Genomic DNA, 25,452 nt, shown 5'->3' with positions numbered 1-25,452 from the left:
CGTCAACTGCGGTAGACAGTAGGCGTTTTGTGTTGAATACGTTGTGAAATAAATTATAAAAACATGGGGAAGCTGGCGATGTTACCACAATAATAATTGTCAGCTTAACTTATAAAGACTGGCGAACGGTGGTCGGAGGAGGACCATGGAGATGTATTCTTGAGCCAGTTCATACTCATATTTTTCTATAAGTTGCAACTCCATTTAAAAGGTAAGCGTCACCTTTTTCTTTGTTTCACCACCTGTACCAACCTTTTTGAAACCTTTTGTGTTGATTTATCACACAAGAAAATCGGCCTTGCGTTCGTCTGCGGTGCTGTCACGTCGTCGTATTTCGAGCACATCGCCGGATGTAGAAACAAATGGCGAGTCGAATTTTATGTCGGATGTCGAAAAGATCGTGTGTCGAAGCGATCATATGTCGAGGTACCACTGTATTCTTTTAATTCTTCTTTTATTTTCGGCTTTTCCCTTTAGGGGTCGCCACAGTGAATCAGTTGACTCCATCTAACCCTGTCCAAAATTTGGTTCTTTTGTTCACTATAAGATTTAAATAGCGGGCCTCTCTGTATCACTTTCTGGGAGTGAGGTACACATCTCAAGATCAGCGAAAATGATTGTTTCAAGATAAAAATCAAATGCTTATGCCGTTCTAATTGATATTCTTCAATTGTTGCACTGGACTAGAGCTGAAACGAATACTCGAGCAACCCGAGTAACTCGAGTTTAAAAACTTATGCAAGTAATTTGATTCGTCTCGAGGAATCGTTTAATTTTGCCAGCTCTAAGCATCACGTTTTGCTCGTACTAATTTTAATGCGGGACAACTCGCTGACGTCACGTGCGTAGAGGAAGAAGTACAATACTTCCATGCTGACGTTGCTAAAAACTACGCCCGCGTGATGCTACGGTGGTAGCGGGTAGCGTCCGATACATCTCATAGATATCACAAATATATAGAACTAGATGCGAAATTACAGACTCAGCGGCGTTAATAAACAGCCGCCATCTTAAAGCAGTAGACTTCCCAGCGCTAATAAATAAGATCAGCGTTACTGTCCCTACTGTCGATGCGTGGCTAACATGTCTTACATACAGGCTATATTTAATCTGTAAAAACATAGCGCTGTAGAGTGATGAGGGTGTAAAATAAAAACATCATAAAGCTAATTGTCAATTTTAGCTCAGTAGTCATTGCTGGATAAAGTAGCACTGGCCCCTAATGTGCTCCAAAACAGCAGGTATCATACATTTATTCTGAACACTGCAAAAACTCAAAATCCTACCAAGACCTACAGATTAGACAAATTTAAAACTTAACTAAAACTTCAAAATAGCTTGACACAAATGGAAATTCAATTGAAACACGTGGAAGAAAAATTAACTTTTAAGTGATGTGTTTTATCAAGCGTAATTACATTTTTAGGTAAGAAATAAGATTGTTTTAAATTTTATTTTATTTTTTTTATTTTAGAAGTTTTTTGAGTGAAAGCAGTGACTTAGTCTTTTTTCTAGTCAGATCTGAGAATTGGTTGTTGGCTGTTTTCAACAATGTACATTGAAAATAAAGACATTAATTGACTGAAAATGGTTCAATATTAGAGGAAATGTGTTGTTTTTTTCAGCTATATTTATATTTGCTTTTTACCTTAAAAAAAAATGTTTTTATTCGATTACGTGATAGAATTTTTACTTGAATACTCGATTACTAAAATATTTGAAAGCTGCAGCCCTACACTAGACATAAATACAGGCACGTGCAGAGGGGGGTGTGGAGGGTGCTTGAGCACCTGCACTTTGCTCCTGCATGCCCAAAGATCCCCTTTCGACTGGGCTTTTTGTGTGTGTGCGTATGTGTGTGTTGGCTGACTGTGCAGGCACTCTCCCGAGTGCTTTACTTGAACACCGAAAACACCTTTAAAAAAATAAATAAATAAAATAAAAAAAAGTCGTCTGTGTGCGCTAAGCCGGTGCATAACCCCCCACCCCTGCACACTGTTCCTATGTGAGCTGGATGTGTGGTGAGGAGTCTGAGGACATCTGGTGGTTGAAAACAAACGGTGTTACCCTGTTAAACTGTGTTTGAGCAAATACAGTAGTGAAAATTCTTACACCAGGTTTATTGTGGGGATTTAAAAAAAAAAATTATAATATGTAACTATCCTATATAGTTTTCTACTTTAATAATGAATTTCTACTTTAATAATGAATTACCCCCCGTGTGTCTCTACTTTCTATAGGCAACCATATTTGTCCGTTCTCTTCAAAATGTTGTCTAGAAAGGTACGCATCTTTAAGTTCTCTAATAATGAAATACTAGTTTTGAAAAAAAACTCTGCTGATGGTGGTTCAGTGAACGTCTAATTTGGTTTGTTCTCAAATGAAGAACAAGTTGAGTAAGGAAGTTTTGATATAGAGGTTGAAGGAAGAAAAGAGGCAAAGACTGACTGTGTCACAGCCAGAAAGTGTTGATGACAGTGTTGATTTCTATTCACTGTTCCCCCTCCCAATTAAAGTATGTCACAGTCACAGCCAATTATACTGTAAAGCTAATTAAACTGGATGTTATTTTGTTGTAACTTGTATTAAATTTTTGTACATGTGGCTCTTTTGATCTATGAGCACCTGCCCCTCCATCGGTCTCTGCACGGCTCTGCATAAATAAATGGTGAGATGATGGTCAGGGGATTTAAGCATTATGTTTATGTCAAGGTGAGCTTTCTAACAGAAGTGGTGGATAACTCTTTCTGCTGGATGAAAGACATTCGTAAAACCGCACTACTGTATATTCCTATTATAAAAGTAGTATGAGGACAATAATAATTTACAAAGTCCTCTTTTTACAAACATGGGTGAGATGTTAGATTTTAATTTTAATATAAAATTTTATTCTTGACATGCATGAATATGTGTGCTGTGGAGAAAACCAACTCATTCCTTCAAAAAAAAAAAACAAAAAAAAAAAACGGATTTGTCATCCCACGTGCAAATCAAAGAACAAAAGAAAGTTGGGTAATGAAGCCTTACAGAGCAGGGATTTATTCCCTTCTTTTGTCTGTGTTTTATTGTTATAAAACAGGTCAATCAAGTGTCATGCGTTCACACCAAGGAGAAAAGATAGGGTAGGATGCAATTTATTGGGTCTCTTTTGATTCTGCTTTAACTGTTTTGTATTCATATGAGAGAAACAGAGGGAGAATTGGAGAGCGCTATGAATACAAAATAGTGAAGCTGCAATCGCATATCCTATGGGGAGGTTGGCTAGGTGTGTGTATGCAGTTAAAATATATATGTAGGAGTATATAGGTGTTTTTGTGGATGAAGTGGGAAAATACATTAAACAGGGTTAATTAGATAACATTATAAAAGCAATGAAATATGTGTGTTACAGGTTGCAAACTACAGGAACATTGAAAAGCACATGTTCTGACCAACATTGCGCCATTTTAATATCGTCTCCTCATTGATGGAGATTCTAATGTTCATGTGTTGCAGTGCAAGTCAAAGCCAATGACTTTTTAACCCTTACTGGCGCTGTTCTGTTTTGTTATTCAAGACTTCTTTCCCTGTAACTTTGATTTACTCTGATTTCGCTCTTAATTTGTGCTTTTGACTACTCTAAATGTGCCTTTTGTAAACTCAATTATAAAGTGTCCTTGAGTGTCTTGAAAGACCTAGCTCCAGTACCTCCGTGACCCTCGTGAGGATAAGCGGGATGGTAAATAAATGAAACATGGATGAATCAATTATTATTTGATTGAATTCACTAATTCATTACTGTGCTTGCATTGCTAGTTTGCACTCGCATTTCGACGGCCTAAAATTGTCTGAAGGTCAACTCATATTGGGGTCATTTATCCAGTATCTCCAGGTTTCACGTAACTAATAATGATGATAAAATGATGACTAACTGCGACATAATGCAGCAGTTGTATTTATCATATAAAGATGAATTCCAGGCAAAATAAGGGTGATTGCCAACACAACTTGAAAACAGAAGGCAAATAAGGGCTTATTTTTCTCAAACAAAGACAACATGTTCCACTTTGCACCTTAATTTCCTTGGGAAGCAGGTTTCTATTTGTTTGGATAATGATGCCATTCTTTAAAGACGATTCTTTCAAGATTTGGTTGATGTTGGCTAACAACATTAATCACTCTCTGTGCTGAGCAGTACTGAACCTCAAATAGGTCTTTCACTGCTTATCACAAAGAAAAGTCTAATAAATGAAAAGAACATTTGAGGTAGTATAGTATGTACTAATAAAATGGAGCCCAGTGTTCCCCTGGAGGCTAACATCACATCAAAGTGTACAAGAGCATCGTGTCAATAGTCTGCAGATCATGAAACAAGCAACACAGAACCCAAAAACACTGGGCATAATGGATTATTTATTAGTGACATGATTTGATTTTTCATGTAGTGTAACTTTAATATTAGATTATTCTAAAGGGAAAACCCGGTCAGCTTCCACACATTTTCCATACAACCAATCCTGTACAGGGTCAGGGCATTGCTCAAGTCTATTCCATCTGACATGAGGCAGAGGAGGGGTGCCTTCTGAAGGAATCACCACTCAGTCACAGTGCTGACATTTCAATTAACCTAACATACAATGTTTTTCACCCCCCCACTATTGGGATGAAACCAGACAGCACAATGAGAACATACACATGAACGTTTAAAAATGCCACATAAAACTCCACACCTATTCTATATGTGAAGCAATGGTTCCAACCACATAAAGTATTTTTCTCAATGATGACCTGCCTACACATGAATTTGACCCAAGGAGTCTACAGTGATGCTGACAAGTCGCAAAGGGCATTCACCGATACACTGGGAATGTCCTAAAGCTTCTTGAGATAAATATTATCTTTATAACCTTTATAATCCAAGACAAGCAACCTAAGGTTGTATTTCTTCCACCTAGAAGGAATTGAACTACAAAGTACAAGCTGAGATCAGCTCTCAGGTGATTGATAGCAGTCTCTGTGAGTGATGTGTACCACTGCACGAATGGAAGAACATTGAACAAGAGCCAAGAATATAATCAAACAAGCAACAAGTCTACCAAAGTGAAATAAAGAGCTTACCTAATAGTGCTTCCCGGGGCGGCCTCGATGGTCCACACACAGTGAAGATTGTGTTCATACGGAGCTGGGTAACCCGGAGATAAAACCCGACCAGTGTGCTCATCCTTAATGGTGCCTCCACATTCAGCTGGAAAGAAAAGCACATATTATTGAGTCCAAAATTGCAAGTAGTTTGTTCATATTTGTGGTGTCATCTCATCTGACAAGAGGAACATAAGAGGGGTTCTGAGAGCATAATAGCCCCTTCAGACTGAATATAAATGGAGATTGAAGAATTATAACAATTATGGTATGAGAGCAAGACAGCCTCACTGAAACAGAGCAGAAAGCAATGACAAACATTAAGACTAGAGTATATAACAGGCTATCAAAAATAACAATATAGAAGCAACTAATAATGTATGTAAAGGAACATGAAATAGAAATATTTCATTGCCGTTATTCAAATTTTCTTCATCATTATGTACTTAAAAAATAACGAACAACTTGACACCGAATAAATTCTTGTCATGTAATAAATGAAGCTAATATGAGACAGTAATATAAAGAAAACTGTGGATTTCTGCCTGAACAATCTGGAAAAAATATGGAGTTCAAAACAAAATGTACTGTATTTGAGGAAATAAATAAAAAAATACAATAAGTGGCATCTATTTTATTTTAATGCTTCTTAAAATATTCTTGTCAATGTCTTTGAACCTAAATTAATGGCAAATGGAAAATGATCAAACTGAGCAAGGTGCTCTGTCATAGACTTCATAATTACATTGACGGGTCACACCCGTCATACATTGCGCCTCACTTTCAACGAAGGGACCTGCCCACATCAAGAGGAGTTAGTCTCAAACACCTGATTTAGGTTGAAAAATAACAAAAGCCGTACCGCATACAAACAGGAAGGATTCTCTGAGGAAAGATTTGTTGGAGGATTCAAAGTAATTATTATATTTTTCATACAATGCATAAATTTTGAAACATGAATAAATCAATGGAAGAAATTAGCCGTTACACCATTAGCGTTATACTTTGCAATATTTACGTAAAATGAACTGCTACCTGCCCGTTTTTTTGCTTTTAACCAAGAATCGAGACTGTTTTACGTCCTAATCTATAAAGAATTCAGGGATTTAAGCATTTATTCACAAGAATTTTCAACGCAAAAAGCTCTTTGTTGTACCAAGGGGGCCGCCACATTGGCTAACAGAGTAGCACCACATTCGACATATTTACGTAAAATAAATGCTAATTGCCAGGTTCTTTGCTCTTTTAACAAAGTATTGAAACTGTTTTATGTCTATATCTATAGAGAATTCATGGATTTAAGCATTTATTCACAAGAATTTCAACATAAAAAGCTCTTTGTGGTGACAAGGCAGCGCCAAAATGACAAAGACTAGCAGCACATTCGACATATTTTCGTAAAATAAATGTGAACTGCCCGTTTTTTTCAGAAGAATCGAGACTGTTTTACATCCATATCTATAAAGAATTCAGTGATTTAAGCATTTATTCCCAAGAATTTTCAATGTAAAAAGCTTTTTGTCTGCATTTCCAGTCAGTCAGCTTTGACGGAGATAGGTCCGCTATTAATCGGCCCCGCACCCCATGTCCCTTTAATATCATTATGACGTCTATGGCTTGTCGCCCCTTGCAGTTGATTCCAGAGCCGTAGGAAACCAACATCAAATATCTTGTGTTATAACACCCTGACCATGAAATGATGACCAGCACTTTGCCTGAGGATTTCCAGCTGTTCATATTAGCGATTGCAGCCAAACATGCTCGAGTAGGATAGATGACAACATGACTCACCAACACAAAGTGGCAGTGGGCTGTCCCATGCCCTCCTCTCCCCCCTCAGGCAAGTGAGCACTTCAGGGCCCTTCAGAGTGTAGCCAGGGTCACAGCTATATGATACAGTGCTCCCTGCAAAATGACCCTTGTCATCTCGCTTGTAGCCAAACTGTGGGGTACCGGGATCCTCACATTTCACCAGCTCAAAGCCTTGGTAGGAACAAACAAGCAAAAAGTGTAATATTGTTTGTAGGCAGGAATAAGTGGAAACAAGAATGCAGTCCATTACGAAAAGAGTACTATATCATTGAGCTTCATGGCAACCAATTCTTATGGAACTGAAAAATTAAATATTTACCACTAGCAAGAGGTTTAAGTCTGAGGGAGGGATTTTACTCACTGGTAAAGTGTAGTTCAAAGCCTTTACTGGTATTATCAGCATTTGTAATGAACTCCAGCCACATGGAGCTGGAGGTAGAGTTCAGGGTTGTGTCGAGCATTTCATTGCCTGTAAACACTCCGAGTAAACGAGCCGAATTACTGCGGCCATCAAACACCTGAAAATTGATGGAATAGCAAGGTGGAGGAGGGTTATTATTAAAATGATCTGCATTGAGCATGAACTCTTATCATTGTTAGGAAAGCTACAAACACACGGGGGAGGGAAACTCCCATCTCTCACTTTGAGTTTGTCTTCCTCCTCCAGTCGGAAGTCTCGTGCCCGGAGCTGGATGCCTTTGCCCGGCTGCGTCTGGATTGAGTATATGCACTCATGGTTGTTTCCATAGTAACCGGGGTAGTTTGGTGAGAGAAGCACCCCTTGCATGCCAGTCACGGAGGAGCCACATTCAGCTAGAGAGAAAGAGGCAAAAGGGAAACCGACAAGAGAGCAGAAAGAAAGAGTGGAAAGTGGAAGGTTTTGGGGAGAGCAGATGACATGTCAATCGCTATATGATTGTAACTTTGCTCGTAAGGTATGTATTTATCCTCTCATGCATAGGAGAATGAGTGGAGGTGGGTGAGATGAGGAATGCAGTCAGGTCTATAACTGAATGTCAAGTGGTGCATCAACATAATCACAGTGCAGCCTGACTATGTTTAAGTGACTTGAGCTCAGAAATCTTATTTTTCTTGTCCATTTATCAACAACAATCTTGAAACCAGTAATAAAGTTTAAAATAATTTCAGGAGTGAAGATGCCAATATGATGGTTGAATATCAACATTGCATGCATACTGCATATTAGATCTGGCAGAAAGATTTCAGTACATACAGTGGGGCAAATAAGTATTTAGTCAACCACCAATTGTGCAAGTTCTCCTACTTGAAAAGATTAGAGAAGCCTGTAATTGTTAACATGAGTAAACCTCAACCATGAGAGACAGAATGTGGGGAAAAAACAGAAAATCACATTGTTTGATTTTTAAAGAATTTATTTCCAAATTAGAGTGGAAAATAAGTATTTGATTACCTACAAACAAGCAAGATATCTGGCTGTCAAAGAGGTCTAACTTCTTCTAACGAGGTCTAAACGAGGCTCCACTCGTTACCTGTATTAATGGCACCTGTTTTAACTCATTATCGGTATAAAAGACACCTGTCCACAATCTCAGTCAGTCACACTCCAAATTCCACTATGCCTAAGACCAAAGAGCTGTCGAAGGACACTAGAAACAAAATTGTATACCTCCACCAGGCTAGGAAGACTGAATCTGCAAAAGGTAAAACACTTGGTGTCAAGAAATCAACTGTGGGAGCAATTAATAGAAAATGGAAGACATAAAAGACCACTGATAATCTCCCGCGATCTGGGGCTCCATGCAAGATCTCACCCTGTGGCGTCAAAATGATAACAAGAACGGTGAGCAAAAATCCCAGAAACACACGAGGGGACCTAGTGAATGACCTACTGGGACCACAGTAACAAAGGCTACTATCAGTAACACAATGCGCCGCCAGGGACTCAAATTTAAGCATTCAAGGTCCTGGAGTGGCCTAGCCAGTCTCCAGATCTCAACCCCATAGAAAATCTGTGGAGGGAGTTGAAAGTCCGTGTTGCCCAACGACAGCCCCAAAACATCACTGCTCTAGAGGAGATCTGCATGGAGGAATGGGCCAAAATACATGGAACAAAGTTGGAAAAGCTTGTGAAGAGATACAGATAACGTTTGGCCTCCGCTATTGACAACAAGGGGTACATAACAAAGTATTGAGATGAACTTTTGATATTGACCAAATACTTATTTTCCACAATTATTTGCAAATAAATTCTTTAAAAATCAAACAATGTGATTTTCTGTTTTTTTTTTTTTTTTCCACATTCTGTCTCTCATGGTTGAGGTTTACCAATGCTGACAATTACAGGCCTCTCTAATATTTTCAAGTGGGAGAACTTGCACAATTAGTGGTTGACTAAATACTTATTTGCCCCACTGTATGTCATAAAATATTTGTTTTAAAACCAACGTGGATAAGACATATCAACCAGCAGTGGCGCGGGAAGTGGGGTGCTGAGGGTGCTGCTGCACCCCCTGGTGTAAAGGAGGGGAAAATGTTTTGGTAGTTTATTTTTTTGTTGTTGTAAAAAATTAATAATGACCTGACACCATGCTTGCTTGGCAGACGAGGCATTGACATGGCGCAAAAACAAATTTGCGATTTTCTCTTTTAAAGAAACTGAAATTTTCTAAAATTCAATTCAGCGTTGAACATGTAGATGATTATGATGATCGTACTATAATGGATCCCAGCGAGGAAAAGTTAGCTGCAGATTTACACTGTGGAGATGATTCTGGTGCAATTACTAGCCCAAGTATGAGACATTGCTGCATATCCATAGTGACATAATGGATAAAATGGACCTTAAGCCGCTGATGAAGAAGTACATCAACAACACTCCAGAAAGGAAATCTACATTTGCGGTCTTCAAATAGGCAAATAATTATGCTTGCATTGTAGCCATATTATTGTTTGTTGTTGCTGTTGAGCTGCCATCGTGTAGAGCGCTGTTGGATATTCGTGTGCAATTTAATTTAGTGTTGTGAAAAGGGGGTGTTAAACCCAGGCTTATTGGACCTATGGGTTTTCAATGTGTTTATGTGTCTTTGCGCCATCTAGCTGCGGCGATTTGTATTATAATACACGGGCGCTTTTATTTCCAATACCAAAACTCCAACACACACTGTAGTTGCAATAGAACACTGCCTTTCTAGTAGCCAAGAAGCAGGGGTGAAAGTGGCCAGAATTTCTTGCCGGAACTACCTTGGCTCCAGCGCTCCTGTGACCTTCGTGAGCTTAAGCGGCTCAGAAGAATGAATTCATTAATTAATAGGTTTCATACATGCATTAAGCTGCTGCATTACACTGGAACAAGGCATAAATGAGAAACTGATTTCCATTCAAAATAGTACTTTTTCACTGATTTACAAAATTCCATCTAAAACACAATCTAATTTTTATATTTCCTTAAATTTAAAAGCAAAACCTCAATTTTAACTATTCAAGAACATAGGCTATACTTTAAAATTGAAGATAATATACAGTAAACACTGCCTTTTTAAATAATAAAAATATAAGTAAAAAAAGTGCAAATGACTTGTACTATGCACAGTGAAATGGAATATATTTTGAAAACAAAGCAAACAGACTTTTTTTTAATCATATCAATCAAATCAAAATAAAATAAAATAAAAAAATACAGAACAAACATCTCTTTCCTTTCTCTTAAATATCTGATCAATTTTCCGTTGCATTGCACCTTTAATTCAACAAGCTTTTTTTTTTTTTTTGTAGAGGATAGATCTTAAGCCCGAACCCAACCCGATCCAACCCGAATTTCAGGCCGGGTCGAGCCCAAAATGTCACTAATTTTTTTTAAACTTATTTTTTTATAAATATATATTTATATATGTATACTAAAACAATGCATGGATGTTAAACTACGGAATATAAAAAAGGAGAGTGGGGCAAGGGAAGGCTTCAAATTGATTGTTGAAGATGCAGAAACCTGTGTCGGCTTCGCTGAATGTAAACAAATGTGAAGCTTTGCTCTCATACGAGAAATATATTTAACAAAATTTTCCATCGTTATTTCCTTGTTTAAATGCATTTATAATTATCATAAAAATATATAGACTATTTAAACATTGAGAAAACTCCATGTTTATCCGCCTGATAGAATAGACACACAAATATAAAATATACTGTATAAATTTTTATTGTTTAACTGGGAGAATTCGTTACAAAAGACGGGCTTTAAAGGGGATGTAGCGCCCTGGGAAAATTTTGATATTCCATCATTTATCCATAAACGCATGCCTTTTGTATTCATATCATGCCACTTCGTGTAATTACACACAAGAAAATGAGAGAAATTTGGCTCGATTGTCAAGCTAAAACGACCGGCGCCCGAGATCTGGCAGATTGTGTGCATGACGTCACGACAAGTGAAGAGAGTCCCACCGGCCACTAGGGGGGCAGGGCCTGTCTGCATCAATAGAATTCCTTCTAGTGTGGGGAGAATTAGGGGTGTTTTGAGCTGTTTATGCTGATGCATTGTGTTCGTCCTGCACATATTCCAGGTTCCCTCATGAAGAAACACCGCTCGTTGTCAATAAAAGAGAATTCAGAATTGACAGTGAGGGCTGTTTCTTCAACAAGAAAAAGGCTCAGTGCTTTAATACTGAATGGCGGCGATGATGGCAGACAATTTCGTTTCTAGTTTCAGCAATGAATACGACATAGAAGGACGTAACGAATGTTCATCTAATGGTGACGAGGAGAGTTACAAAGCTTTAATCGGTGTTTTAGGTTCCCAATTTGAGCCCAAACGAACGCCAATGCAGCGTAATTAAACGGTCATTGAGGGGAGCAATGACACTGATGAAACATCGGCAGCAGATCGTGTGGGAAACACCAATGATTTGTTTTGCATTTCTTTTTGTGAAGCTGATACACCGTGACTGCAAAATAAAGGAATGCATAGAATAATTATCATTTATTGCGCTATCATAGCTTTTCGCTCTGCCAACAGACACAAATATGAACGGGATCAGAGGATTTGTTCTATATATTTTACCAACGATAATTTATACATGTGTCGAGTCCTGAATCCAATGCGTGACATTTTTTTTTTATGATTATTATAAAAGAGTACTCACTCTGGCCATTTCGAGCTTGCCTGCTCCCTCCTGTGCTTAGCTTTAGCCTCCTTTAGCAGTCATCGTCTCTCTCTTGATATCTCGGGACATTTAGGTGGCTGTGCCTGTATGTCGGCACCGCATCTCCTTTGAGCAGCAATCTTTTAGCAAAACCCGATTTCTCTTGTCCATAGTTCGAGAAGCTTTCAGTTGGAAAATGCGCACCACAGAAAAGCGTGCCGGAGGCTGTGTCTAGAAAATTAGCCCTCTTTGCACGGACGAACTTTACCCATTTTCTGTGTAGTCCAGCTTTTTTTTTCGCGTTCAGGAACTCATGGATACTATATTCCGATAAATAACTATTTGTACACCACATAGCACAGCAGTTTTGAACCATTGTTGTGATGTTTTGGTCAAACAAACCCCAACGCTACTCTCTCGTCGTTAAAAAACAATGGCACCTAGCTCCGCCTCGACTTTCAATCACTTGTCGTGACGTCGCCGCCCCATTCGGCTGTTTCCGGAACACTTTCGGTAATGTTCGTCATTTTCGATCTATTTTCGATAATTGCTCATTAATGTGATTGATTTTTCTGTTAACTTTATCAATATTTGTTATCTTGGCGCATAACGGTTCTATTGATGTTTCACACCCCCTTTGCCGCAACATCCCCTTTAATTTGTTATCTTTATGGACAGGCATCGTCACAAATGTGATCACACAAAATGCAACCATGCATCGCATTCCCGCATTTCCTCTGTCTCCTGAGTCCTAACAAATAAAACATAATATTTTGGGGTATTTTTTTAGGTTCGGGCCTGCAAATCAAGTTAATTGATCGGGCCGAGTCAGGCTTTAACACCTGTGGGCCAGGCCGGGTCGGGCTGGATTTTTTAGGCCCCATCTAACCCCTACTTGTCGGATACAGAGAGATGCTGGGAAGAACTACGGAGAGTAAATAAATGAATAATAAATATCGGTGGAAACTGATGACACTACACAAACTCTTTATTATGCTTGTTGTCAACACTTGTGTATGTAAATCTGACATTAGTAGATTGTTCTTATTGGAGATACATGTGTGGCAGCGTGGCAGGGTTTTTTTTTTCAAACATGGTGTTTTGACTGTTGTCGTCATATTTTCGGGATTAAAGCAGCGAATGCCGGAACAGCGTTCCGCCTGAAAAGTTCATCCCGGTATGCCGTTCCGCCTCCTTCCGCTCACTTTCACCCCTGCTTAGAAGTAGTACGTGAACTATCCAGCACGTGAATGTAGTACAATTCTGCACGCTTTGTTTAGAGAAAACACGCGACCATGACAAATTTGGGCTGAAAAATTAAAAAGATCGTCAGCACCCCCTACTGTGGGTGACCTCCAGCGTCCCTATCAACCAGCACAATTAATAAAATAGCTTTTTACAGTTGCTGTCCTCAGTGTGGGACAAGACTGGGGTAAGGGACGCCATACAGAGTGCCTGTCTGTTCACCTAAATTTAACAGCAGGCGTGTCCTGGTTGGCTGTCAACATAGGGTTAATAAAAAGTCACAAAACCATGCTAGTGACAGGATTTTTTTTTAATGAACTTAATCTGCTCCTTTGGCCACATTAGCAGATGCAAAACGTAATGAATATAGAAGAGTCAAACTATCTCTGTATTGTCTTTCAAAAACAACTTTTTTTTTTGAGAGCAAGTCAATAATGTCTCAGAAAACCACAAATATTATATTTTTTTCCGTTCCGCATAAAATCAAATATTAAAAAAGGAAGAACAATTATAATTAAACAAGTTTTTGTGGTGGCATGGCCATGTAAAGGAGGTGACAAAAGCTAAAATAAAGTATGTGACCACCTACCAACACACCTTGGCAGAGGGGAGCTCCAAACCCGCCTTCTGCCCCCTAAGCAGACCACCTTTGCTGGACCCTGGAGTCTGTAACCAGGGAAACAAGAAAATATGAGGACATCTCCCACTCCATACTGGAGGCCCTTTCTGGTACTGTAAGGTGGTATTCCTGGATCCTCACATGGTTCCAAATCATATTCTGGAAAAAAACACAAAAACATCACCATATTATTCAGAAAACTAATGTCGAATCTTTTGCTGGCTACATGGGAAAAGCAACAACAATGATGATAATATTTCACCAGAGAATGTGATGTTGAAGCCTTCGTACGAAACTGAGAAATCAGAGAGGAAGCGTATTTGAGCCGTGTAGTTTCCAAACAGCCCTGCGCTGAGCGGTGGAGGCAATGTGGAGCCTGTTAATCTCCACAGGGGTTGTGAGAAGCTACCATTCTCTGTGACCAACAAGTGGTCATGAGGGCTTTCAAGATGGAAAGTGTGGAAGTTAAACTGGACACCTGAAAAAGCATGGAGTAAAAAAAAGCTAAGATGCATTTTCAAAATATAAAGATTTCATTAATTTCTCAAATTATGTACTCTCATTTGTATTGTAGGCCAGTTAGTTTGGACAAAATACCATTCATTTAACATTTTCTTTGTTTCCATTAGACAAAAGCTGCCGTAGATGAAAAAAGTTGTTACGTTAAAAATAAATACACTATCAGACACTATAAGACAGTGTTTTTCGTATTGAAATAAGACTGAAAAAAGAGAGGGTCGTTTTATATTCGTGGTCTAGACATTATACCCATTCATAACGCTAGATGGCGCCAGATGTCATTGAAGCGATGTTCTGTCATGACAGATCTCAGCTACTCTCCCCATTCACAACGCTAAATGGCACCAGATATCATTTAAGCGATGTTCTGTCATGACAGATCTCAGTTACTCTCCCTATTCACGATGCTAGATGGCGCCAGATATTATTGAAGCTATGTTCTGTCATGACAGATCTCAGCTACTCTCAAGTTTAACCAGTTTGCATTATTTTATTGCAGTTTGTCCTTATTCAGATTTGTTTCAAGACTACAGTTACACTTAGACTTCACTTTGATGGTTAATGTAGTTATTGCAATTTTGTTGTTTTATCACAATAGATTGGTTTATTTACATTTCAAAAACCAGATGTGAAAACCGAAAAAAAAGGAATGTGATTGCACTTTAGTTTACATATTTAAATTTCCAGATATTAAGATTTAAATGAGGCAAAATAACATGCTTTTTCTCTCAAATATATTGTTATAATCACTTGTTTCAAGTGTACTGTAATTATTTTCTGTATGAAAATTAATTTGGTTTTTAAAAAGTCTTTTTTCAAACTTGAGTCTTGAAAAAGAGGGGATCTTCTTATAATTAGGGCCGTCTTATATTCGAGCCAATACGGTAATTTGGAAGGTTATGGGATGCATTTTTCTAAATTTCCAGAACAAACAAGTTAAATTAAAAAAAGAAGACAAATTTAGGAATTTAAACAAAAAAATGGCTACCTCAATTTGATGCTCACTATATTCTTATAATAAAATGAGTTTTCCCATGCCTATGTAGCCCTAGGCCGCCTATCAGTGTTGCTCTTGTGCATAGTGACAGCTTGTTCGGCGACGCATAAAGGCCACTTAAACTAGGAGGTAGATGACATTGTAAGGTAAATGGGTTCTGACTGCTCTAGCATGTCGGCACAGGATTCGCCTGCTCACCTTTGCCATGGGAGGTCTCGATCATCCAAGTGCAGTTGAGGTTGTGCGGGTAAAAGTCTGGAAAGCCAGGAGACAGGATGGTGCCAAAGTTGCCCTGGATATAACCCCCGCACAGTGCTGGTGTCAAAGACAATGGGAACGTAGCATGAGCATGGGGAAGATAAATGGAAGCAGACAGGCGAGTGTTAAAGGGACAAACAAAACTAGATGGACACAGAAAACTATGAAAAACCTATTTGCATTTACGAGCTCGAGGGAGAAATTTGGCATACAAGTCTTCATTTTTAGGTCATCATACTGGAACGTACCATCACAGCTTGGTAGGGGGCGGCTCCACTGAAAATTTGGTTCACATTCCAGAGGCTCTGGATCACTAAGCGTGTACCCTGCATCACAGCTAAATGTCACCAGGGCGCCCACATAGAAGTCATTTCCATGTCGCAGTCCATTGACAGGTATGCCTGGGTCAACGCAGTGATCTGACTGCAGCTGCAAGGCTGCAGAGAAGGGGTGCAAACGATACAAAATATTAATGGACGTACAGAACGGGTTGATACCTTTAGCTTCATTAGGTCAAGCAGGGGGCAAATAATATTTAAATGTAGTGTTTTTTTCTTCTAAAGCAGCCCTGATTAATTATTTACTGGAGCATCCTTTCTCAACAAACGTTTTAGGAGAAGTTTTAGTCCTCTTTCCAACCCTGCAATGATTCCGCCTGAGTGGGGCTCATAATAAATTATTCATGCTTTGCAAAGATTTACCTACAGAGTGAATTGCAAAGGGATACCGCTGTGAGTCTAACAAGAAGAAATTAAGAGAATCTGGTGGCCAGTTGTGTAAGTGTAGAAGTGTATATCTGGCTGATTTATCAGCTCATGTACTTTCCTAACTCTCAGTCATCCAACAGGAACTTCTGTATTAAGGAAACAGGACTTTACATTCACATCCTACTGTGGCTTAGATCTAACTTGGGTCTTTCTGAGGCAAATTAGATCCTCTCGGTGCATGCCGTACTCAAACATCGACTTTCCAAGTTCAGCAATGCAAGTTCTTACTTTCGTAGCGTATTCGAAATCCAATGTCAGAGTGACTCTTGTCAGTGGAAAAGAGGAGATACAGGAAGCTGGAGGTACTGATGAGGAACTGAGGAACTTGAGTGCCCTGATAACTTCCAATCAGTGGTGAAGAAGGAAAACGGCCGTCACGAACTTCGAGGACATCATAGTTGACCTCAGTTCGGAACCTGAGGATGAGGGAAATGATTTAAGAATATTTAGAACATAATAGCCCAAAGAAAGTATTTCAAAAGGAATCATTTCCTAGTATTAAATCTATAAGTGATATGCTTCCTTGAGTGTATTTGTGCGACCCCTCAGTGTGCACACTCCTACTTTTCCTTTTGCAAAGGCACTTCATCTTCAAAAGGCCCGAATAAATTGCTCTGACTCAAAGCAGTGTTATCTAAATGAAGTGTTTTGTGATATTTTATTGATGCTACATAAAAATGATAGACGAACAAACATTTACGCTGGATTCATTTTTCATGGCGTGCTATCAAGGCAAGGGATGAGGACACGAGGATGAGCCTTGGTGAAACGCTAATGTTGCGTTTGATCCGACAACTCCCTGTCTCTCTCTCACTCTCACAGACTGTATCCGTCTCTCACTCTAGCATCCAACCATCGCAGCAGATTACATCCCCCCCATTTTTCCTGTGTCCCTTGACAGACACTTGCATAGAAAAGGAAAGCACGACTACTTGCATGACTTGATGGGCTCCTTTGTGTGCATGTGGATTCCTGTTAGTGTAAGGATGTGCAGATCCCTTAGGGATCGAGTATCATATAAAGGGATCAAATACTTATGAGGACTTACTCAATAAAACATGTTTTCCTAGTCGAGGGGTGTATATGTTAATGTGCATTACAGTGACTTCTTTGCCTCTAGAAAAGCATAACATGAACAAAAGAATACTAAATCACTCACACTCACATATATACAGTGGGGCAAATAAGTATTTAGTCAACCACCAATTGTGCGAGTTCTCCTACTTGAAAAGATTAGAGAGGCCTGTAATTGTCAACATGGGTAAACCTCAACCATGAGAGACAGAATGTGGAGAAAAAAAAACTGAAAATCACATTGTTTGATTTTTAAAGAATTTATTTCCAAATTAGAGTGGAAAATAAGTATTTGGTCACCTACAAACAAGCAAGATTTCTGGCTGTCAAAGAGGTCAAACGTCTTCTAACGAGGTCTAACGAGGCTCCACTCGTTACCTTTATTAATGGACCGTGTTTTAACTCATTATCAGTATAAAAGACACCTGTCCACAAGCTCAGTCAGTCACACTCCAAACTCCGTTATGGCCAAGACCAAAGAGCTGTCGAAGGACACCAGAGACAAAATTGTAGACCTGCACCAGGCTGGGAAGAGTGAATCTGCGATAGGTAAAACGTTTGGTGTAAAGAAATCAACTGTGGGAGCAATTATTAGAAAATGGAAGACATACAAGACCACTGATAATCTCCCTCGATCTGGGGCTCCATGCAAGATCTCACCCCGTGGCGTCAAAATGATAACAAGAACGGTAAGCAAAAATCCCAGAACCACTCGGGGGGACCTAGTGAATGACCTACAGAGAGCTGGGACCACAGTAACAAAGGCTAATATCAGTAACACAATGCGCTGCCAGGGACTCAAATCCTGCACTGCCAGACGTGTCCCCCTGCTGAAGCCAGTACACGTCTAGGCCCGTCTGCGGTTCGCTAGAGAGCATTTGGCTGATCCAGAAGAAGACTGGGAGAATGTGTTATGGTCAGATGAAACCAAAATAGAACTTTTTGGTAGAAACACAGGTTCTTGTGTTTGGAGGAGAAAGAATAATGAATTGCATCCGAAGAACACCATACCCACTGTGAAGCATGGGGGTGGAAACATCATGCTTTGGGGCTGTTTTTCTGCAAAGGTACCAGGACGACTGATCTGTGTAAATGAAAGAATGAATGGGGCAATGTATCGAGAGATTTTGAGAGAAAATCTCCTTCCATCAGCAAGGGCATTGAAGATGAGATGTGGCTGGGTGTTTCAGCATGACAATGATCCCAAACACACAGCCAGGGCAACAAAGGAGTGGCTTCGTAATAAAGCATTTCAAGGTCCTGGAGTGGTCTAACCAATCTCCAGATCTCAACCCCATTGAAAATCTGTGGAGGGAGTTGAAAGTCCGTGTTGCTCAACGACAGCGCCAAAACATCATTGCTCTAGAGGAGATCTGCATGGAGGAATGGGCCAAAATACCAGTAACAGTGTGTGTAAAGCTTGGGAAGAGTTACAGAAAACGCTTGGCCTACGTTATTGCCAACAAAGGGTACATAAAGTATTGAGATGAACTTTTGGCATTGACCAAATACTTATTTTCCACCACAATTTGCAAATAAATTCTTTAAAAATCAAACAATGTGATTTTCAGTTTTTTTTTTTTTTCCCCCACATTCTGTCTCTCATGGTTGAGGTTTACCCATGTTGACAGTTACAGGCCTCGCTAATATTTTCAAGTGGGAGAACTTCCATAATTAGTGGTTGACTAAATACTTATTTGCCCCACTGTACATATAGCATGCAAGGAATAAAATCATAGCGGACAAGGAAACATTTGCAAACTGGGTGACTCACTTGTCGAATATGATTTTGATGGGGTAGCCCGGAGGAGCTTCAATGATCCATTCACAGTTAAGGGCCTCCTTATAGAGTTCTGGCCAGCCAGGAGAGAGTATGATTCCACTGGGAGCCTTCAGATCTCCTCCACAGGGGGCTGGAAGAAAGAAGGACAAGGCAGAGCAGATCCCGCTGGAATTAGGCACGTCTTAGCCAGATGATATATGACAGGGCGCGAAAATGAGACCAGGGCTCATCTCATTTCTTTAACTGCAAATGTAAATTGGTGAAAGTTCACCTCAAGGTTAACCATTTCTCCAAGGAACATGACCCGATCGCACATGTGCTTCTCACACAGGTGCATACATTATACAGTACATTCATGTGTTTGCATATGTCTTCCCCCTTACATAAGTCTGTAAATGATTTTCACCTCCATCAATCTATGAAAGGTGAACATAAAATAATAAGCAACTGACCCATCTGTCATTTGTACTGCCCATGTTGAATTGGGACATACAGTGGTACCTCTACAAAAGAATTTAATTCGTTCCAGAACCTGGTTTGTAAGTCGAAATGGTCATATGTCGAGTGGGATTTTCCCATAAGAATACATTATAATTCGATTACCGTATTGGCCCGAATATAAGACAGCCCTGTGTACAAGACTCAGGTTTGAAAAAAAGACTTTTTGAACACCAAATTAATTTTTATACAGAAAATAATTACAGTACATCTGAAACAAATGATTATAACAATATATTTGAGAGAAAAAGCATGTTATTTTGCCTCATTCAAATCTTGATATCTGAAGATTTAAATATGTAAACTAAAGTGCAATCACATTCATAAATGAATGGCTTCTGGTTTTTCAAATGTAAATAAACCAATCTATTGTGATAAAACAACAAAATTGCAATAACTGCATTAACCATCAAAGGGAAGTCTAACTGTAAATGTAATCTTGAAAAAAATCTGAAGAAGGAAAAACATTGCAATAAAATAATGCAAACTGGTTAAACTTGAGAGTAGCTAAGCTCTGTCATGACAGAACATCGCTTCAATGATATCTGGCGCCATCTAGTGTTGTGAATGGGTATAATGTCTAGACCGCGAATATAAGACAACCCCCACTTTTTCAGCCAATACGGTAATTTGTTCCACAGCCCAAAAACCGGCGCTAGGTCCTTAATAAATACTGCTGGTACAATTACAAATATCAATTACAAATATCAAAATAAATAAATTATAAATACAAATCAAAATTGGGTTCTAATGTGGTGGTTGTGTTTTGCATGCTATTCTTGAACACACTATCTGACTGACGACTGAGTGAGAGAGGTGCAGAAGAGTTTTTACTTTCTTTTTTCATGTTGTTGTTGGTAGACAGTAGCCGTGTTTTGTTGCACAAGTTCTAAAATAAATTATAAAAAACCTGACGAAGCTGGAGACTTCCTTGCCGATGTTACAATAATAATTGTCACCTTAACTTGACTAGGTTATGGTCAGAGGAGGAGCGTCGAGATTGTAGACATATTCCGGCTGTATTGTCGAGCCAATTCAATGATTTGTCTCACAAGAAAATCCACCGTGCCCGTCTTGTGGGAAAACGATGAAGATGCAACGCTGTCATAAATCGTATTTCGAGCATGTTGTCATATGTTATGATGAGTCAAATTTTATGCCGGATGTCGAAAGGATAGTATGACGATGCGATTGTATGTCGAGGTACAATTGCACTGATATTGACATGCACACAGAAGAGCTATACAAAATACCGAATAACATTTCTTTTACAAGTAAACATATTCAGTCATCATCCCAGTATAGTGAAGGATACTGTATGCCCTAACACAAAATGTATGATCCACATTGTTTCGGTAATGTTTGGTTGCTGTAGAGTATTGTATTGTATATTATAATTTTCTAATGTTGTCCCTACAATAGGCAACAGTATATACAGTATCCCTGAAATAATATATATTAGGGCTGTCAAAATTATTGCGTTAACGGGCGTAAATTATTTTTTTAAGTATATATATATATGTGTGTGTGTGTGTGTGTGTGTGTGTGTGTGTGTGTGTGTGTGTGTATGGGGCGGGAAAACACTCAGGTGGCTTGAAGTTCCGCTCCGATTTAGACAAATTTCAAAATCGTCCTATGTGCATGTGTGATACATCATTGGAAAGCTTAAAATCTCAATTTTCTGGGGGAAAAACATTTTGCACAGGAGGGCATTAAAAAAAATAATAATAATAATAAATAAACCCCTAAACCTTAACTCAAGAGCATGAGAGAGCATAATTAATGACAACATAATTTTAACGAGATACAATCGCATACTTACCTTCTATCCAAAAACTCCGTGTAGCATGCCTTACCAAGTGTCAAGACACAGCTGTGAATGGCCACAGCCAGACTTTTTGGGGATTTTATAGGTGAAACACGATAATATAACAAGGGTCGCAATGCAGAAATCCCAAACCAAGTAATGGTCGAGATTTTCTTTTTCAAATATTTAACCTTTTAAACATTTTTATTCCATTTTTCTTTGTTTGAATCGATTATTTGTCATCTAAAATATCGGGTAAATGTGAAAGTAACAAAAAAAAAAAAAAAATTCAATTGAGCGATAATTATGAGGTAGATATCTGTGACCAGTTTACACTTTTTAATTTTTTTCCCCAATTTCATTAAAAGTTTAAAATATGTGATTGAATAATTTTATAAAGTTTTTTTTTTTTTTTTTTTTTTTTTTTTAAACTAAATATTAGACATCATTTAATGATTGAAAGCTAACAATGATACACATTTTGAATAATAAATATAATTACTTATCTTAATTTAATGCCTGTGTTGCGCGGTGTCTGTAAACTGGGGTCTTCAAGATAAAACAGACAAATTAAAAATAGTTCGGGGGCTTAATGTGCCATGAAACTGCAATGGCAGCAAACAGACATATTGTTCTATCAAACACAACAGTTCTTTTGGCTTAAAATACAGCAGTTTATTTTAAAGAGGGGTGCAAGAGCAGAAACTACTTGTTCAGCCTTGTCTATTTTCCGCCATATATACTGTATATGAAAATGCCTGATAAACGCTGTAAATAGCATTTTTTTTTTCATCTATATACATATATACATATTCAGCGTGCATAAGAGCTTTCAATGTCAATATCTTAATGCAAATATGTTGATAATAGATTTCTCACCTTCACATCGTGGAACTGCATTGTCCCACACCACATTGCCATCCTTGAGGATGCAGGATATTGTTTGTGAGCCATGGGTCTTAACAAATCCCTCCTCACATATGAAAGAGATAGAGCTTCCAAGCTGAAGGCTTTCACCAAACCGCTTCCCATTGACCGGGACTCCTGGGTCAGGGCACTCATTGTGGCGAAATGCTATTATAATGTGCAGAATATAAGAATGAGAGCAATAAAAAAGAAACAAATTACATGTTAGTTGCAGTTTTATTCACAAAGGTGTGTTTGCTGTCATAATTCAAAATAAGTTATAGCATAATTGAGCAAGTTCAACTGCAGAGACACATATCCACTAGTGAGAGTCAAAACCCTGGAACAAAGAAAAGTCAACCAATATATCACCTATGTTACTTTCTCACTAACTCTAAGACACACACAGCTCGGTGATGCGTAGGTGTTGATGTATCCCCCACATGGATCCACTGAACCCAAACAGAATGTGAGCTGCACATCATCCATCATGCTGATATTTATTAACCCACCCAAAATGGTCCCAATGCAGTGCAGTAGTTCCTTAATTAATGTGAATGATGGGGCAAAAACTGTCTTGTAGTCAGATTACATTGTCCTCTGGAACGAAGCGGCACCTTCAATTGACAGCTCCTGTCACCAAGCTGTATTAGTTATACATTCCTCGGATCCCCTTAGAACTTTCTCATTATAATGCATGAGCCGCCATGTGTCTTTCACAATGCAGTCCCTTTCTCGATAGGGTGATTTGTGTTGCCTTTGTTACAGTCAAAATTATTTTGAAATCATCGTTAGGAACTTTAAACTATCAAACCGACATCAACAACACACCAGATGGTTTATTTGGCAACCAATCTTTTTTGGGCGGTGTGGGGGCGTGGAAAGGGTGGGACAAATTTGAAAGTGAAGGTGACAAGTGCTTTTTTTTTTTGTAGGCACATCTGTTTCATTACCTCAAAGACGAGGTCATGTTTTCAACGACAGGATCACAGGAGTATGGAGACACCATAGAATTCATAATGATATTGACGGGACACATTCCCCAGACAATGCGCCACGCCTTCAAGTCGGGGGCCGCCCCACACTCCGCTTCGGTCGGTCAAAGTCAGTCGCAGTTATTCTCAAACTCAAGCAGCGATCCGACGCCAGATTTAGGTTGAAAAAATACGAAAGCTGTACCGCATACAAGCAGGAAGGATTGTCTCTGGAGTGATTTGTTCGAGGATTCAAGGTAATTATTATATTTTTCGTACCATGCATGCATTTTAAAACAAAATCAATGGGAGAAATTAACCGCTTTACGTTCATATCTATAAAGAATTCAGGGATTTAAGCATTTATTCTAGGGCTGTCAAACGATTAAAATTTTGTATCGAGTTAATCACAGCTTAAAAATTAATTAATCGTAATTAATCGCAATTCAAACCATCAATAAAATATGCCATATTTTTATGTAAATTATTGTTGGAATGGAAAGATAAGACACAAGACGGATACCGTAATTTCTGGACTAAAAGGTGCACCTGACTATAAGCCGCCATCCACCAAATTTGACAAGGAAACGGCCTTTGTTCATAGATAAGCCGCACCGGACAATAAGCCGCAGCTGTTCTCACTGAATTATGGGATATTTACACCAAAATATATTAACCGGTAACACTTTATTGGACAGCGGCATCATAAGACCAAATGAACCACAATGAAGCTTTGAACCAATTGGCTGCAAAGCTTCATTGCTTCAAGAAGCTTATTTTGGCTACCAATGCTCCCTTTGGGGAGACAGTCAACCTCTGTTGCCATCTGCTGTCAACACTGTAGTTGTACAATATGCCTTGCAGCACTAAAAATGTAAATAACAATCAAAATTCTTGGTCTGTGCTAATTATTTCTTCAGTTACTCTCCCAGTTGTTTCATTAAGTGGTATTTGGTAACACTTTATTTGACAGTGGCGCCATAAAACTGTCATAAGACCATCATAATATTCATACCATGAAGAGCATTAATGAATGCTTATGACAGATGTCAAATTATCTCACTTTTGAATGGATGTATAAGATCTGAGCTGGACACAAATGGAGTGTTGGTGACAAAACTTTCTGGATGATACTTAATGACATTCATTCATTCATTCATCAATTCCCATGATAGTGTCATAATCAAGTCTTAATTATGACGGTCTCATGACAGTTTTATGGTGCTGCTATCAAATAAAGTTTTACCTATTAACCCAAATAAATAAATAAATGAATAAGCCGCACTGGACTATAAGCCGCAGGATTCAAAATTAGGGAAAAAAGTAGCGGATTATAGTCCGAAAGTTACGGTTTATACATTCAACATACTGTACATAAGTACTGTATTTGTTTATTATAACAAATCAACCAGATGGCATTAACATTATTAACATTCTGTTAAAGTGATCCATGGATAGAAAGGCTTGTAGTACTTAAAAGATAAATGTCAGTAGTAAGTTATAGAAAGTTTATATCAAAACCCCTCTTAATGTTTTCGTTTTAATACAATTTGTACAATTTTCAAACAAAAAAATTAACTAGTAGCTCGCCATTGATGATGTCAATAATTACACAATGCTCATGATGCTGAAAACCATAAAATCAGTCGCACCCAAGCGCCAGCAGAGGACAACAAAACACCAAAAAACACAAGTAACAAATGGACATGACTCGGTGCTGTCATTTTAATCTGTTTGAGCGGAGCATGTGTGTTAAATGCGTCAAATATTTTAACGTGATTAATTAAAAAATTTAATTACCGCTCGTTAACGCGATGATTTTGACAGCCCTAATTTATCCACAAGAATTTTCAACAAAAAAGCTCTTTGTGGTGATAAGGCGGCACTACAGTGGCTTAAAGACTAGCAGTGCATTCAACATATTTACGTAAAATAAACGCTAACTGCCCAGTTCT

At 38.6% G+C, this 25,452-nt stretch overlaps 1 protein-coding gene across 1 annotated transcript in view; it reads right to left on the bottom strand.

The window, feature by feature from the left end:
• The window catches only part of csmd2 (CUB and Sushi multiple domains 2), a 295,070-nt gene that overhangs the window by 106,932 nt on the left and 162,686 nt on the right, over positions 1-25,452 (bottom strand). The window contains exons 16-26 of the mRNA XM_057828476.1: positions 22,497-22,691; positions 19,304-19,442; positions 16,684-16,871; positions 15,937-16,125; positions 15,629-15,745; positions 14,177-14,392; positions 13,885-14,073; positions 7,574-7,743; positions 7,292-7,448; positions 6,910-7,101; positions 5,098-5,224 (exon numbers count right to left, since the gene is read on the bottom strand). Of these exons, the coding sequence (XP_057684459.1) occupies positions 5,098-5,224; positions 6,910-7,101; positions 7,292-7,448; positions 7,574-7,743; positions 13,885-14,073; positions 14,177-14,392; positions 15,629-15,745; positions 15,937-16,125; positions 16,684-16,871; positions 19,304-19,442; positions 22,497-22,691 (1,879 nt within the window). The remainder of the gene's footprint in view (positions 1-5,097; positions 5,225-6,909; positions 7,102-7,291; positions 7,449-7,573; positions 7,744-13,884; positions 14,074-14,176; positions 14,393-15,628; positions 15,746-15,936; positions 16,126-16,683; positions 16,872-19,303; positions 19,443-22,496; positions 22,692-25,452) is intronic.

Source organism: Corythoichthys intestinalis, chromosome 22 (genome assembly GCF_030265065.1).
Source record: "Corythoichthys intestinalis isolate RoL2023-P3 chromosome 22, ASM3026506v1, whole genome shotgun sequence".
NCBI classification, from domain to species: domain Eukaryota; kingdom Metazoa; phylum Chordata; class Actinopteri; order Syngnathiformes; family Syngnathidae; genus Corythoichthys; species Corythoichthys intestinalis.
The sequence above is the reverse complement of the archived record's forward strand: the minus strand, read 5'-3'. Positions and strand labels throughout refer to the sequence as shown.